Here is a 15,933-nt window from a genome sequence, read left to right on the forward strand (position 1 = left end):
TTGATTCAGGCATGTAAACTGTGCCTTCAGAAGGGTTTAGATCGATGAATTGTCCAAAAAAAAAAATAAAACATGTATTTATTACCTATTATCTTTTTGCACTCTTGAGAGGACAGGCTATAAAAACCGGACTAAAAGTCGATACTTTCTCGTTTCAGTGGTTGCAGATGACTAAATGTGCCGATAATAACAAACTCCTACAAATGATCTAAAATGAGAAATAAGGGCCTGCTGTTCAGAAAAAGCTGCCCTCCGTCCTGCAGTCATGACATTCACCTTCCCGGTGCAAACGGATGTCTGGCCCAGCTCAGAGACAATAGCTGGGATGGGGATTTCTCCGCAGACAGTCGGATCCTGCAGTCCACTGCTCAGCAGGCTGATCAAAGAGACCCCCTCCCTCCCTCCGCCGTTCACACCTTCCCCACAGCCACAAAGGGCCCTCCTGCAGCGGACATTTGCACCTCTGGGGATCCGCAAATCCGGTCTGGTCACCACACAGACGCACAGATCTGAGCGGACTCTATCAATTTCTTTCTTTCTTTCTGTCTTATAGCAGTTACAAAGATGATATCCTACACCGTTGGACTCAGCTCACCTACTCAAGTACAGCTGGTACTCCCACAATGTAAAAATACTCAATCATTATGCAGAATGTCCCTTTACAGGGCTTTGATGACATTATTGGATCATTATGATAACTATCATTATGGATGCCCTAACATGTGACATTTTACATGGAGTAAAAAGTCAACATGTAGTTAATAGTAGCACACAATAGAAGCACCATCTACTACTTTACACACAGTTTCATCCATAATAATTCATCTTTTTTAGGAACTTATCACGTTTTGTTTGAACACTTTCAACCTGCAAAGCAACTGGTAGCTGTAGTTAATGATAACATTTTTGTCTTTGTAATGCGATGCGGAGGCATAAAATGTAGAATGCTGTGCCTCAGATTCGTACTATTTGTACTTTCTGTTGTGTAATTACAGCTCTTGAGTAGTTGGTAGCTTTCCAACACTGGAGATGTGTACAACTAGAAAGGAGAAATGCTCAGCTATAAGCCTGCTGGCTCTGTATTAATCTTTTTCTTGTCATTTCACCAAAGATCCCAGTCAGTGTGGATGTTTTACAGCTGTGGATAGTGTAAGAAGTGACACCTTGGCGTGGACATCACAGGAACACCGGAGGGGGCATCTGACTGGAGATGGATTAAGACCTGGTTCATGACTGACGTCTTTTCTTATTCATTTGTCGTTGTGGGAGCTGATGGTGGAGAGGCAGAACAGTGTCTGTGGCTCTCACCAGGATCACAGAGGTCATGTCGGAGCGTCTCTGTGAATTAACATGACTCTCCTGAGCTTATTTATTAGTCGTCTTCACTGAACTATTTGGCAAAAAACACTTTTTAGATTGCCCTGCATTAAAAGTCCCATAAATAGTATATTTTAATAAAAAACTGATGAACTATGCACTTATAAACTCACTATTTGATACAAGAATGATCACGGTGGCTTTGTTGGGACTTTAGTTCAATGACCAAGCAAGTTATTTGTTCCTGTTATTTTAGAACAGTAACATTTTTTTTAAAAAAAAGCTGAAGTGGAGCAGAGTTATAAAACCCATTTGTCAAGCCCTAAAGGCCTATATAAGGAGTTAGTGGATTACTCATTTCACACCTCACAAATGCCTACGATGTGCTAAGGGATCTTGGAAAGACAGAGAGAGAGAGAGAGAAAGAGAGAGAGAGGGAGAGCACACAAATGGCCCACAATTGCAGAGTAATAACTAATATCTTGGAAACAGCCGTGGGTGGGCGGATAGTGGGATCCTTGTGTGTGAAATGTGGCTTTTTTGGAAGCTGCAGCACAAATAGAATTTAAAGCAGGTCGTTTGTCAAAAAAAAAAAAAGATATTTATTGAAAAGTTCAAACTTATCAGGTGAGGTAGTCTACTAACATTTATCACGTATAAATACAAAGTTAAAGACATCCTAAATAAAAAATAATTTACACACTGCCGACAATGCACTTCTAGTGGGACAGCCATCTTCTATACAGCCCAGTCATTTTCAACAAGTACATATTTACATGTGCATTCACCCCTTCACTGAAGGCAGGCCCATACACTTCCACATGAAGAGCCCACAGGTCTCTGACCTCTGCAAAACAGATTTAATTACATATTTTATTTATTAAATACACTTTAGTTTAATTGTAGTTCCAATAATTACACAAAGAGCTTCTCAGATGCCTTTCAACACGTTTCAAAGTTGTCATCTCAGCAGTGTTCCTGTCATGTACTGAGGCCTAGCCACAAAAACACCCTAACACAAAGCATTAACTCCTCTTCTACTGTGGTTTAAACATGCTGGTCCTTATTAAGGAACTACCACGGCCTCCACACTGATTTGGGGTAAGTTAAGCAGGGTAAGCTCAGCACATCCTGGCTGTCGGCCTCCTCTGAGGACGAGACATGACTTTGCTCCGAGTCGGTCTCATCCAGGTCAGAGCAGAGGTCGTCGCTGGAGGTGGTGGAGGGGGCCGGGGACACCAGAGCCGTGTACATGCTCTCAGACACGGACCATGAGCCGCTGCTGCCGGGGTACTCGGCCGCCGTTTCCGGCAGCATCACCCGGAGGCGCTCCTCGTCGTTCAGGGGCATGCTCTCCAGGAGGTGGTTCAGCAGCTCCGCGGCTACCGTGGGGTCAATCCCCGGGCAGCTGGACACGAAGGTGTGGACGTCGTGCATACACTGGATGTAGCCTGCGGCGAACCGCTCACAGGCCTCACGGTTGACGGCGTCCACTGGGCGGACAGAAACCACAGAGACAGCCGTTAGCTCACAAGTTAGCACTGCAACGGTCGGTCACTAAAGTCGGCCTCTGATTGGCTGACACGCGTTCGAAGCTGCACTCAGGCACCTGTGACCGCATCACAGTTGATTAGAATATTAATCCGCTGGCCGTTATGAATAAATTTATAGGTAGATTTTAAAGAACTATATTGTTCTGCGGAAGAATGACAGGTAAATTATAAACTAGTTTAGGTTAATGTTTTTTTGGGTGGAAAAGTGGAATATTTAACAAATAGTTGCTTAATGGGCAACTCTCGGGTAAATGTATAATGTTTACCTTGAGCCTGGTTTTGCAAGATACTCTCCACACGTTTCACTGTCATCTCCAGCACTTCGGCATTCTCCATCTTTGATTGTAACTGCAGCGGGTGACAAGAAAACAAGAAAAAAAAAACGTGAGTAACAAGCGCCAGCGACACATGCTAGCTAGCACAATACATCTATTTGCTTCGTGTGGAGAAACAACACAAGCTACACAAAGCAGGGGCCTAAAACATTCGTTATAATATCTCACGTCTGCATCGGCGATGAGAACTCTGAGTTCTTGTAAACTTTCATTGATGCGAGCCCTCCTTTTCTTCTCGACCAGGGGTTTCCTCATCTGCCAGAACAGCAAGAACAATGAAGTTACTCCCCCCCAGTTGTGTTAAAACGTGATTAAAACGCATTAAGTGCTCACACGGGCCCGTACCTTTCTGTCAGATTGGAGTCCACTGCTGTTATCACCTCTGTCCATTCCGTTTGTGTTGCTGCGGATGGGGGCCATGTTGGTGAAGTTTAACCCAGGCGCTGCCAGGAGCCACCAGACTGCAGGTCGGTGAGTAAACCTCAAAGAGCCGTTACAGCTCGTCAGTGGGACAGATGGCCGGACGATCCCAGCGAAACTCGCAGAGAGGCTGGGCTCCTTAATGCTGCTGCGAGGGGGCATGCACTTGGTATATATGACGGCTCATTTGCATGTGAATGGGTGAAATGGCTACGGGAGCACCGAGGGCGCGCAATGCTCGTACCCGCCAGTCATCAGTGGTCATGTTAGCTTTTGTCTCCCAACTTCAGCCTGAGCCACAGGCTGTGTGGTCTGAACCTAAATACTGATTAAAAACATGATCTGCCAGAAGGGGGTCCAAAATAGGCTCAACAACTTCAACAGCCAAAACACAACCTGTTTAATCAGTGGAAATACTAATGCATCTAAAAACCAAATACACTCAGATAGGTTATTTCAGTATATGAAGCTACTCTTGCTAAAAAGCACTTGAACATTTAAGCTTTTCATGTTATCTTTCTTAAGCACTCTGTTAATCTGTGTCACCATTATGGGCCATATATCTGCCAATTCTCACATTGCATCATTAGTCAGCTGGGCCTATTTCGGGCCTGATTGTTAGCCATCAGTCCATAGTTATGAGGACTAGGCTTAGTACTCCATTCACCCTGTAAAAAAAACTAATGTGAATGGGACTGTATGAGCCATTTGTCAAGTACATTACTTGTGCGTAAAGAGAGTAAAGAGCCTCTTGAAATGAACAGGCAGCGTCGAACAGTGCTGGCTCTATTGTACTGACAGACAGAAAAGAGAGATCGTCCCTTTATTCTGAGGGTTTCATGACATTTTCTCATTGCCTATTCTTCTGTAATTTGTAAGTAGTGCTTTTCAGAAAGTGTCACTCTTGTATCATCGGCACTTGCTTCCTATTTTGTTAATATCTAACATGCTGTGTGGCTTATGTCTGTAGTGAGTCAAAAGGACACACTGAAATGACTATTCACATATGGTGGGGAGAGTTGTGTGCATGTGTGTGCAAATTTGCATGTGTTGGGAGATTTGCATTTCGAGGGGAGCAGTGATGCTGATCGTCTGGCTGCTGGATGTTTGGTTTTAGTTAGTTTACTTAAAGAGAAAAAAACACATCTGATCAGACGTGTGAAATGTGACTGTACTTATGTACAATAATTCTTAAATATTTAAATGATCTATATCAGCTACTCCCCACTTTTCTAACCACATGCCATGACAGTTTTAGAAATGTAAAATTTGCTTTAAGCTCTACTTACAGGTTCATACCATACAAAATGCTCAAATTACATGTCATAAAATGATATTGTACATCTAACACTTACACCAAGGCACATACAGTTCACAGTACACAATGTACTGTGCAATAAAGTGTGTATTACGTGCCTTGACGAGCCCACAAATAGGTGGAGAGGGTTATTAATATTCTTACTATCAGTAGTAGTGACCCAGTGCTAACTTTATTGCAGTAGTAGCTGGCTGAGAGTTTTAAACATCCCTACATTTCCGGATGATACTGTTAAGAAACATAGTTGAGAAGAGGAGATTCAGCTTTAAATAAAATACGGAAAGCACTACCATATCAGGCACAGGCCTTCAGAATAAGGGCACAGGGTACTCCAATATCAACAAACTGGGGATAAAATCGCTTATTTTAATCTTTAACAGATTGAAACAAGCGAATATATTTATCGATACACCAAATGGTTCTCTAACTGTGTATTTCTTGTTAAATTTAAACGTTTAAATCGGACACGGACTTTTATTTTGATAGCGGCGAGGCGGCTTTTCCTCCAGACCCACACAACGCTTGTTCGTCAGAGAAGACGCTTTTCTGATGTCACTGAGTCCCGGGGGCGAGACTGGTCCTCCGCTATATAATCCTCGCGGCTCAGTGGATGAAACCACCGCACTAAATCCGATACCAGATAAAGAACACACACACTGAACAAAACAATCATGGTGAAGATCACCTTCCAGCCAGTTTCGGCGCAGAAGCCCGAAAAAGAGACCGATGGAGAGAAGATCATTATACCTCAGGCTCAAGTGAGTTTGCACACTTTATTTTTCTTTGTTTCGTGCTGTGGCATGTGTCTTGTGTCTCAGAATAGTGTATACTCGTTTTGCTAAAGGTAAAGCTAAGTAGATTAACCTTAATATGCTTACTCTTAGCTGCAATATTAGATTTGTCCATGCACCACCGTGTCACTTGATAGGATTTAATTTTAAACTGGTAATCCTTGGTCTGTTTAACATGCAAGCTTGAGCAAAAGCCAGTGTATGCTTTCAATAAGGTATGGCATTTTTGTTTTGTTTTTGTGGATAACCTGCAACTGAGAAGTTGAAACCACACTGCCCACTGCAGTTTATTGTATAGCTATTGCTGGTGGAGACAGGAAAAAGCTTGTTATGCAATAATGTTGTAATAATAACAAGGGAATAGACCCAACACTGCAGCCTGGGGATGTTCACATTACGTCACCTTGTTTGGCCACCGTGAGGACACACTGCAGATGTGTGTCCTCTGTGTGTGTGTCTCCAGCAGAATATGGCACTATTACTCTCACTGGTTCATGAAGAATTGATATTTGATAGTAAAAACAAAAATGAAGCCTCCCCTTTATCTCAGTATGGACGTGCAGATAGCCTCACTGTTGAAATGAGAGAACAGCGGGGCTGTCAAATGCGCTCACTGCACCAGTCAGTGACCTCACGAGGTGTTATGCCATGTGGATCCTGCAGGTAGCGCCTGAATGGGTGATCCGGGATAACAGTGTGTTGTGTGTAAACAGTGGGTGCAGTGTAAAGGCAACTTGTCTTTTTATTCTCTCTCAGAATTGGCATAATAAAAAAATCAGTCGGTTAAAATGAGTAAAAGTAGATGGACAAAAATTCCAGCTTTACTACAGTTTTAGCTCTTCCTGTATCCTCTGAGGAGGTTTTGAGGCACTACTCAGTAGATTTGAGTTCATCTGAAGGATCAAGAGGTTCAGAAAGGATTTGAAATAATCTGAAACTAATCAGCAACATTACAGATTGCAGGTCTTTAGGTTTCAGGCTCCAGTTCTCAAACATAGGGATCAGCCGGTGTAACAACAGAATTAAACTGTGTTGATAGAAAGAGACAGAGAAGTTTAACGTGCACATTGCTGTATCTTGACTGTCTCAGCAAGTTTTAAATTAGCCTGATCATGACGATTTGGGATTGTAGCAGGGCTTAATTGAATGTATAGGCAGTCAGGCTTGTCTGTTTCTTGGCCTCCTCTCTGGGCTACCTCCCTGGAGTTTAACATAATTAGATATCTGTCACATGGACGCCTGTCTAAACCTCATCTTTTTATTCCCCAACATGCTGTATGCAATGAATACCACTTGATTACGCATCCATCACTGATGCAAACACATATTTTCTCCTGTTTGTTACGTCAACAGAAGATTAAGACATGATCTCAAAGGCTGTGTGGATTCAGATTGGCTATGATGGTCGTCTAGGCGTCAGAGCCAATGTGTGTAGATCTATTAATATGTCTGCCTCTGCTGAGGGACTCCTGCGCCACGCAATTGTTCTCGTTTCGACTCCCACTGAGGGCGCTCGCTAACTGCAAATATGGAGCGTGGAAGTAGACCTCTAAGAATAGACCCAGACGGCCACGTGCCAGCATCTTCGTCAGTGCCTGGCACAATCTGTTCTCCCTGCTTCCGCTCTCCATAGCAACAGTAGTAGGGAGAGGACAGCAGATTGACTGAGAGACTGTGGGTGGGCATCTGGCATGACGTCCTACGTCTACCAGATCTCCTTGCCTGACTAAAAACTTGGCAACCACCTCTCATCAAAATTACAATTTGGACTCTATATTTTACAGCATGGCAGTGTGAGAGGACATTACAACCACTGATACCCATCATAGACCTGGATATGGTTAATTTCAAGTTAACTACTATGCTGTGGTACCAGTATTTCTCCAAAATGGAGTCTGTAGTAGGTTCAAAGTTAGATTAAAAACTTTTGCACTATTGACGACAAATATTTCTAGTATTTTACACTTGTTTTGTATTATTGGAAAACCAGCGATCTTTAATAAAATTGATTGTTTTTGATAAAATACTGTGTCAAATGATGCAGTTCACAATCTCCTTGTCAATTATCTGACTTTTCCTTCAGTGTTTCCTTACTTGTCTGCTAAGCAAACAATTTTTTCTTCTTTACAGGAGCAGCTGGTTCTTCCTGTCAGGCCCAAGAAGCCTTTTCCAACTGGCCTCTGCTGCCTCACCTTCGGCCTGGTGGTCTTCATGTCAGGACTGGTGCTGGCCTCTATCTATGTCTATCGCTACTACTTCATACCTCAGGTGAGCCTCACATTTCTTACATTAAATCCTGAACCCAGCGCCGCTGAACATTAATTGACAATTTTTTTTTTAGAAATCAACCTAAAGCAACTGTCTCATGCTAACTCAGCTCTGTTGCGTCCCATCAGCAGATCCCAGAGGACAGCCTCTTCCACTGCCGGGTTGTCTATGAGGACTCTGTGTACGCTCCTCTGAGGGGTCGGCAAGAGCTTGAGGAGAATGTTGGCATCTACCTTGACGACAACTATGAACAGATCAGTGTACCTGTGCCGCACTTTGGTGGCAGTGACCCTGCTGATATCATCCATGACTTTCAGAGGGTAGGTTAAGACACCCACAGGTTCCCTGGTTTGCTCTCATTACATTTTCATGTTAAAGTGTTTTATTATGGATGAGGGTTTAACCTCTTTTAATCTATTCCAGGGCCTCACAGCTTATCACGACATTGCTTTGGACAAATGCTACATCACTGAGCTGAACACAACCCTGGTGATGCCTCCACGCAACCTGTGGGAGCTGCTCGTCAATGTCAAGGTGAGGCGCTCTCTGCATTTGCTGTTGATGTCATTGGCGAAGCAGCTGTAAAAGCATTGTTGGAGGTGAATGGCTGTCGGGGAGACCCAAGGGCAGCATGTTCTTATCCTCCCTCAGACAGGTCGACTGATTAATTTGTGTTTCTTTTTGCGACAGAGAGGGACGTACCTTCCTCAGACTTACATCATCCAGGAGGAGATGGTGGTGACTGGGAGGGTGAGGAACATGAGGCAGCTGGGCCCGTTCATCCACAGGCTCTGCTACGGCAAAGAAACCTACCGCCTCAGACGCCGCAACCAGCATCGACGTGAGTGCACACATCTTTTTCCAGTCGACTCCAGCAATATGAGATGCTAAATGATGAGTGCTGGGTCACTTCCGCTATTTTATCACCCACCGTCACACCAGCTCTGGTGAGATGTTGAGTCATGTGACGTGTGCTGGGTCCCTGTGATCTCTCTGTACTTGAGGAGGAAAGTATTCCTCCGGTGAGTCACAGGGAACCCGGTGTTCTGTTTTGGTGTGTAGGAGCAAACGATCATGCAGAAAACAAATACAACCAGAACCAAATAGGGGCTTCCTAGTGAACATGTTGGTCAGTGTGTGTGTGTGTGTGTGTGTGTTTGGTGTAAAATCCTCCTCTAACAGCCTGGCAGCCTGATTATCTTGCCAGTGTGTGTGTGTGTGGGTGCAGCCTGGGAACTTCCTGCTATGTGAGTCACTCGTAGTGCAGTGGACACATCCACACATTCTGGAGGAGGCAGTGATGCACATGAGTGATATCTCTGTCGTTGCTGCCTTTGATTGGAGTGAGAACTCTCAGAAATTATGCAACAAACTTCCCCTGAGTACATATATGGATGTGATTTGCGGGGATCACCACTGCTGATTCAAAATGGACGCCCGTAGGCACGGTGGCGGTGGACGTGTTATGAACAATGCAAGCCCCCACTTTCGGTACTGAACAGATTTTCTAAATGCATCTTCTCTTCTCTTCCAGGTATCGAGAGGCGTGAGACAAAGAAGTGTCACAGCATTCGTCATTTTGAGAACACTTTTGTGGTTGAGACCGTCATCTGCGACAGGCCCTAAGTCTGAGAGAATCACAGCCATCCAACACTGAAGCCAATTCCAAACCATACCTCTTGAATTCTTTAGGCTTTTAACTGCACTTTAAGAGCAAGTTTTTGTCCAACAGTTTCAGTTTTAATGTTTTTTTTTTTGTCTCTAGTTGGAAATGCTCTTTTATTCTTCATGTACAATGTTAATGTCTTTTTTTATTCCGATAGTCTGTATATTCGGATGATGTAATACGTGTGTCTGGATGTATCTGTAGCTTGTCAGTTTGTGCATAAGATGTTAGTGTGTGTCAGTTTGTCATCATTTTCATCAGAAGACTTGATTTTATTTTTTTGATTTTATTTTAGACCTGTCCTTGTTGTTATTTAGTAACCCAGTGCACTGTGAGTGGTGGTAAGGATACTTGGAAGCTGCTTGCACTGTTTCTTGTTATTTTTGTTTTGTTTTAAATGTCAGAAAATGGCAAAACATACCTCATGTAGTTTAGACGTTTCTTTGCTGGTTTATATCATTAATCAATGGTGTACATAACTTTGATTGTTCCTAAGCAATATATACTGTAAATTGATTTTGAACATATTGTTACATGCATAGATTTTTATCTGAAATCGACTTGTTTTGTGAATGATCATTTCTTTTTATGGTTTGTCTCTTTATTTCCTTTGGTATCACACTTTCCTACTCCTTTGGATATAAAAGCTTTAGACTGTAGTCAGTAGCAGTGCTTTAGAGGGACAGAAGGAACCAAAGTCTGCAGTCAGCAACGCTATGCTTAGTATTCAAGATATATGAAATATTTAGAAAGAATGCTTTTTACTGTAGATGATATCAAAGGCTGAAACTCATTTTGTCTTGCTCCTCCTCTTTTTCACTTGGATTTGCCTGTTGTTTTTAGCTCTTGCCAGTTCCCAATCCTTCCTATTTTGGCATTATAATCTCTACAATGTTGATTTGTCCCAACTTAGAAAAAAATTGGGGTGTCTTTCTAATTTGGTGTCTCAGTTGAGACAGATCCATGATTTGTGCTCATATTTCATTGTCTTGGGTATCTTTTTCGCTGTACAGTCGATTTTGCTGCTTTAAGAATAAATGATCAAACTTTTCTTTGACTTATTAATGCTCGTCTGTACATGTGTGCACAGTGTCAGTAAAGCATACACATCATTAATTAACAATATTCCAACATGTTAAAAGACAGCTAGTCGTCATAAAGGGAATCATTACAGACACAATGTAACTGGGACAAACACACAGCCCTGATCAGTTCAGGTCATGTGGGACATGCAGCTGATATTTTAAAGTATTTCAAAGGTTCTGTGGACGATAAAACTACAGCCTCACCGTGGCGACTGTAACACACCACAAGATGAATCATTCGTGGTTAGCGAGACTTCGCTTTAAAATGGAAACGGAAAATTTGGCTTCAAAACGGACATCATGCAATCTGTTGACAGACAGCCATAGAATGGCACAATAACACAAACACATTTGTGGGTCAACAAAATCTACACGACATAATCTGACGAATATTCATTTTACTTGTGTTTAATTGTGTTTTTGTCTGGACTTTATTCTACAGACTAGTTGCACAGAAGAACAGAAAAAGACCAGACTTGCAACCTGTAGGTCAGATCAAGAAGCACCATGGCTCCAGAAATACACAAATTTCACTTGAGGAAAAAATGACAGAAACAGAAATTAAGAAAACTGAAAACAAAGTGAAAATGAGCACAAACAACAGTGAAACCTAACAAATAGGAGGCTGGTGCAAAATGAAAGCAACAAGACAAGTAATGCATATAACCTGAAACATGACAGTTTCATGTCCTGTTTCACGCTGATTCATTTATACAATAAAGACGTCATCAATGTACAGAAAATCTACTAAGTGAGTGCTGTGCCGACTCATAAACACCTTCCACTGTGAACACAAGGTGACTCTGGTCAAGCAGAGCAAAATGAGACGGAGCAGCTTAATGTACAACTTTCCATTTGGGTTTAGCTTCGACTGCGTTCACATGAATCAAATGTCCTCCTTAATATCAAAAGAGTCTCATCAGCTGTCTTAATAATGCTATTGCACACGTTGGAAGCGGCATTGTTAAAAAAAATCGAATGAAAAGTACATATACAATCATATTTATATTATGTCATGACCACAGACGTCACACCTACATTTTGGTGAGTGATAAAGGAATTTATAACTAAGAACAAATAAAAACGCACTCAGTAGGTTTGTAGTTAAGGAACTTTCAGCCACCCTTTCCACTCATTTGTGTCCTCATTTGTATTAGGGCGAATGAATAAGTATAAACCCCCTGAGTATTATGCGAGTTTGCATTGTTAAAGTCAGAGATAAATTTAAGATTTACACAAGAATCATATTTTTGCCACTCAGCTTCAGGATTTATTAATGCAATAAGTTACAGGATGGAGACATTGAGTTAACTTCTCTCTGCATCTAATTATAAAAAGTGAACATGTTTGAAAACCCACAGTTTATTGGTTAAATATATTTCTGATTCTATATATTTCTGATTTTCTATATTTATTTATATTCTTTATATTTATAGTCATTATGGTCATTTTTTATATCAGTGATAGACATAGTGACTTGTTGCACTATTTCTTAAAATAGTCACAATGTGCCAAAGAACCAAACTAAGAAGGCCAGCTATTAATAAAATGTAAATCGAAATTATAATATGAAGTTTTTAAAAAATCTGTTATCATTAAGCTAATTAGAATAACCATTAATAAATAACAGTGAAATACATTCACGTGTTTTAGGAACACAACTGGTTGTTTGATTCTCTTTTCATGATTTATTCCTATAATTGTAAAGTGAATATGGAAATTAATATTTGAATTAATATTCAAGTTTGATTCACATACTCGCTTCAGTTAATTTATTCACTTGTTTTAAGTTGACTCTTTACGTAAGTCTGTGTATATATATATGAGATTCCTTTTAAATAAAACATGTGTCTTTATGAGAAGTTTGCTAAATGTTGAACCAAATATATGCCTGAAATGAATCAGCCCGATCTTAAATGACGGATCTTTAATGAGACCAGTACGACGGTCGCTCATGTGGCGCACACACTCGTTGACAAAGCTCTCCACTGCGCTGCTGGAGTCCGCTTTATGGTTCTAAAATTAATGGTGCCCCACATCAGTTTCTTTGTCACTGTGTAGGACTGAAGGACCTGAGAGTGCTTTGAGCCATCTCACAAACTCACCCTCAAATCACTTTAGAAATAAGTCACATTGCATTGTGACATTGGGGTATCTAAGATCTCTAAGGTTGCAGAGATGCCTGTCGGCTTCCTGCCGGTGGATCAAATCGCGCATCAGATCTGCTCTATGCTACATTTTAGCTGTACCCTCAATACTGTGGTTAATTAACATTGCACTTTGGCCTGCTTAATTTCTCTTAGTGCATCTCGCACCTGCCTGTCAGCTACTGGAAACAATACTGGCTCTTTTTCAGTTTCACTGCCCTAAAGCCTAGGAGGCCAGTCTGTGCGTTTACTACCAGCAGCCCTCTGAGGACAAATCACATTTTAACTTCCCCCCGTGTTCAGACCTCTGAAGTGCTGAAGGTGGCTCTTCTCTGGCTCATCACTGACAGCCTGAAGGTGTTTTTGGTGCTCCTCACCTCATGAGCGATGAAGTAGTAGCACAGAGCGTCCAGGCAGCAGGTGATGTTGGACAGACACATGGCTATCTGTATGAACAGGCTGATCCTGGTCTTGGTGCCACAGTCCTCAATCACTCCTTGGTGCACCTGGAATTATGTGAGGGGTTACACATGTCCGCCCATCCTGCCTACGTGCAAGAAAACCTGAAAATCTTCTTCAAACCATAAAACACTGCAGGAAACCCTCACATTTTGTGTGTTCTTATAAGGCTTTTTTGAAAATGATCTCTTCATACTTCTGCTCTACCTTTTTTTTTTTTACATTTGTTGTATTTGTTAACCTATTACTACCGGTCATCTTCTGCTTTAAACAGTCTGTTGTTACGAAACTTTGATGACGAGCAGTCTGACACAACACTCATGATCATGTTGTCATGATCATGTTGTCATGATCGGTCATAATTCTACATAGCCGTATGTGTATATATATATATATATATGCATAATGTGCTTCATCATCTACTGGTTAAATTGGCTGCTTTCTTTGCTTCCATGCACATATTTTTGTAACATTAATAAAATCAAGTGAAAAACCTTGATTCACTTAGAAAATGTGTCTTGGTTTTGGTTTGCCATTTATCTGTGTTCACAAATATGTCAGTATTTCTGTAAAAAAACAAGACAGGAAGCACTACATCTGTCAGTAATGTAACACACTGATGCACAGGTTAGCGCACACAGCGCAGTTTATAGAAAATCAAAGCACTCTGTTCCAGTAAAGTGATTCAGAATTATGGAATCCATTCCCCTTTTCACGGACCTGAATTACTATAAGACAGGTTATCTAAAGTCATTTAGATTTTATCTATATGTATTTTGGAATTAAATCTTTAAGCCAACATGGATGGAAAAAAATGTTAACATTTACATTTTCATGGCAACTTCATCTGCTGGTGAAGATCATGTGATGTGACCAAAAGCTCCAAAAGTGGACCTTGGTTTGTCACCTTTAGCTATCAACTGTAACCATCATCACTAGTTTACTCAAAAAGAATTTGCATTTGATCTCACCAGGAACTGCAGGAGGATGCCGAGGTGGCTGGGGGTGAAAGGGAACAGGAAGGCACTCAGACTGCTATAGATGATCTTCACACAGGCCCGGCTCTGCGGGCTCCGCTGGCCAGACAGCTGAAGCGCCCAGATGGTCTGCATCGAGCAGTAAACCACCACCAGCGCAGGCAGCAGGAACCCAAACACCTGCAGACAGATGATCACCTTTGGGCTCCAGCCTTTCTTTGAAAACCTGTGGAAGCAGTGGAAGTCTGTCGCGCCGGCCTCCCTGAAGCGATAGATGGTCGGAGAGATGGCCAACAGCACCAGCACCCAGACCCCCATGCAGGTCCCCAGAGCTGCCTTGGGTGAACGCAGTTGCTTGGCTTTGAACGGGTGACAGATGGCCACCCATCTGTCCACAGCTATACACATGATGATGTAGATGCTGCCATATATCCCGACAAAATAGAGGCTTTCCAACACCGAACAGAGAGGCTGGAAGGTGGCAGGCCAGAGGTGATTGGTGGCGTGCATTTTGAAGGGAAGAGGGAAGAGGAGGAGCATGTCCATCAGAGCCAAGCTGGTCATGTAGATAGTTGACTCGGTCCATTTTCGCAGAATGATGCAGAACACAAACAGCGCCGCAACATTGAGTATCAGACCAATGACGAATATGGGGACGTAGATGACAAGCTCCAAATATGTCATCAGGTGGTCCACCCTTTCAAACGAACAGTTGTTTGCCATGGTGTCGTTGCTGCTGCAGGGAAAACAGTTTGACGTGAGTCACTTTCAACACTCGGACACAATTTCAAAGCAAGGTTTGAATTGCTTGTGGGATTAAATCAGCTCTTTATGACATTATTCTTTGTTCCCACTAGAAAACATAAGTAACGTGTGCCTCTGTGCCAACCACTTGAAACCTCTCCGCTGTGTGGGTTCACAGGCTGTGAGCTTCATTTTTGTATCTGCTTTTTGATGTAAAGGTCAAATACATAAAGAACATCTGTATCATCTTAGTTTAAATCACATGCGCAATATGTTCAATGTGAGTTTGAATTAGTAGTAATAAGGGTATGATTTAATTTAACTGAAATATCATACGTTTGAAAGGAAACGTCTTGAAACTCTTGGCTGCTGCAGCGGGATCACAGGTTTGACTGTGTGCATGTTTTAACATACATGACCGTTTGACCTTTCCAATGCACCTGTCTTTACAGAACCACTAATAAAAAGTCCCATAAGGACCAAAGAATGATTTAAACACATTTGAATACAAGGAATCAGGTCCTTTGTGGAACCTTCCTACAGTCGTCACTACAGCGAAGTGTCAGCTTGTGACAGAGAAAACCAGAGCCGCCATCACTCTGAGGAGTGAAAAATGGTTTTAGAGGAAAGACAAAAACATATGTCTGAGCAGGAATGTAGGTATGTATACAGTACTGACTTATATCTACTAATTTTAATGTATTTACAATATAAGTCTGGGTTGTTATTCAAACATTTAAAAGTGCTGCACAGGTTTGGTTCATCATTAACATTTAATCGTATGTTGTGCAGTGGAAAATGTGAAATCTTAGTTGTGCCCTTACCTCATGGGTGCCAGTCTGTCAGTCGGGTG

General features: G+C 42.0%; 3 protein-coding genes across 4 annotated transcripts; 1 reads left to right on the forward strand and 2 right to left on the reverse strand.

Moving 5' to 3' along the window:
- Positions 1-1,901: 1,901 nt before the first annotated feature.
- Positions 1,902-3,832, reverse strand: hes6 (hes family bHLH transcription factor 6). The gene is made up of 4 exons (XM_070845234.1): positions 3,551-3,832; positions 3,374-3,460; positions 3,137-3,218; positions 1,902-2,810 (listed from the first exon to the last, which is right to left on the reverse strand). The coding sequence occupies exons 1-4, from the start codon at positions 3,785-3,787 to the stop codon at positions 2,392-2,394; spliced, it is 825 nt and encodes a 274-aa protein (XP_070701335.1). The 5' UTR covers positions 3,788-3,832; the 3' UTR covers positions 1,902-2,391.
- A 1,627-nt stretch (positions 3,833-5,459) lies between these two features.
- On the forward strand, positions 5,460-10,228 carry itm2cb (integral membrane protein 2Cb). 2 transcript variants are annotated; one of them, XM_070844821.1, is made up of 6 exons: positions 5,460-5,701; positions 7,865-8,002; positions 8,131-8,322; positions 8,426-8,536; positions 8,693-8,843; positions 9,537-10,228. In XM_070844821.1, the coding sequence occupies exons 1-6, from the start codon at positions 5,615-5,617 to the stop codon at positions 9,626-9,628; spliced, it is 771 nt and encodes a 256-aa protein (XP_070700922.1). In that variant the 5' UTR covers positions 5,460-5,614; the 3' UTR covers positions 9,629-10,228. The 2 variants fall into 2 exon arrangements, with proteins under 2 accessions (XP_070700922.1, XP_070700923.1); XM_070844822.1 differs by having other exon boundaries at positions 8,134-8,322.
- Positions 10,229-13,199: 2,971 nt separating this feature from the next.
- LOC139214876 (G-protein coupled receptor 55) lies at positions 13,200-15,065 on the reverse strand. The gene is made up of 2 exons (XM_070845817.1): positions 14,331-15,065; positions 13,200-13,406 (listed from the first exon to the last, which is right to left on the reverse strand). The coding sequence occupies exons 1-2, from the start codon at positions 15,057-15,059 to the stop codon at positions 13,200-13,202; spliced, it is 936 nt and encodes a 311-aa protein (XP_070701918.1). The 5' UTR covers positions 15,060-15,065.
- Between the last annotated feature and the right edge of the window lie 868 nt (positions 15,066-15,933).

The sequence above is a fragment of the Pempheris klunzingeri genome, chromosome 15, assembly GCF_042242105.1.
Source record: "Pempheris klunzingeri isolate RE-2024b chromosome 15, fPemKlu1.hap1, whole genome shotgun sequence".
Lineage (NCBI taxonomy): Eukaryota > Metazoa > Chordata > Actinopteri > Acropomatiformes > Pempheridae > Pempheris > Pempheris klunzingeri.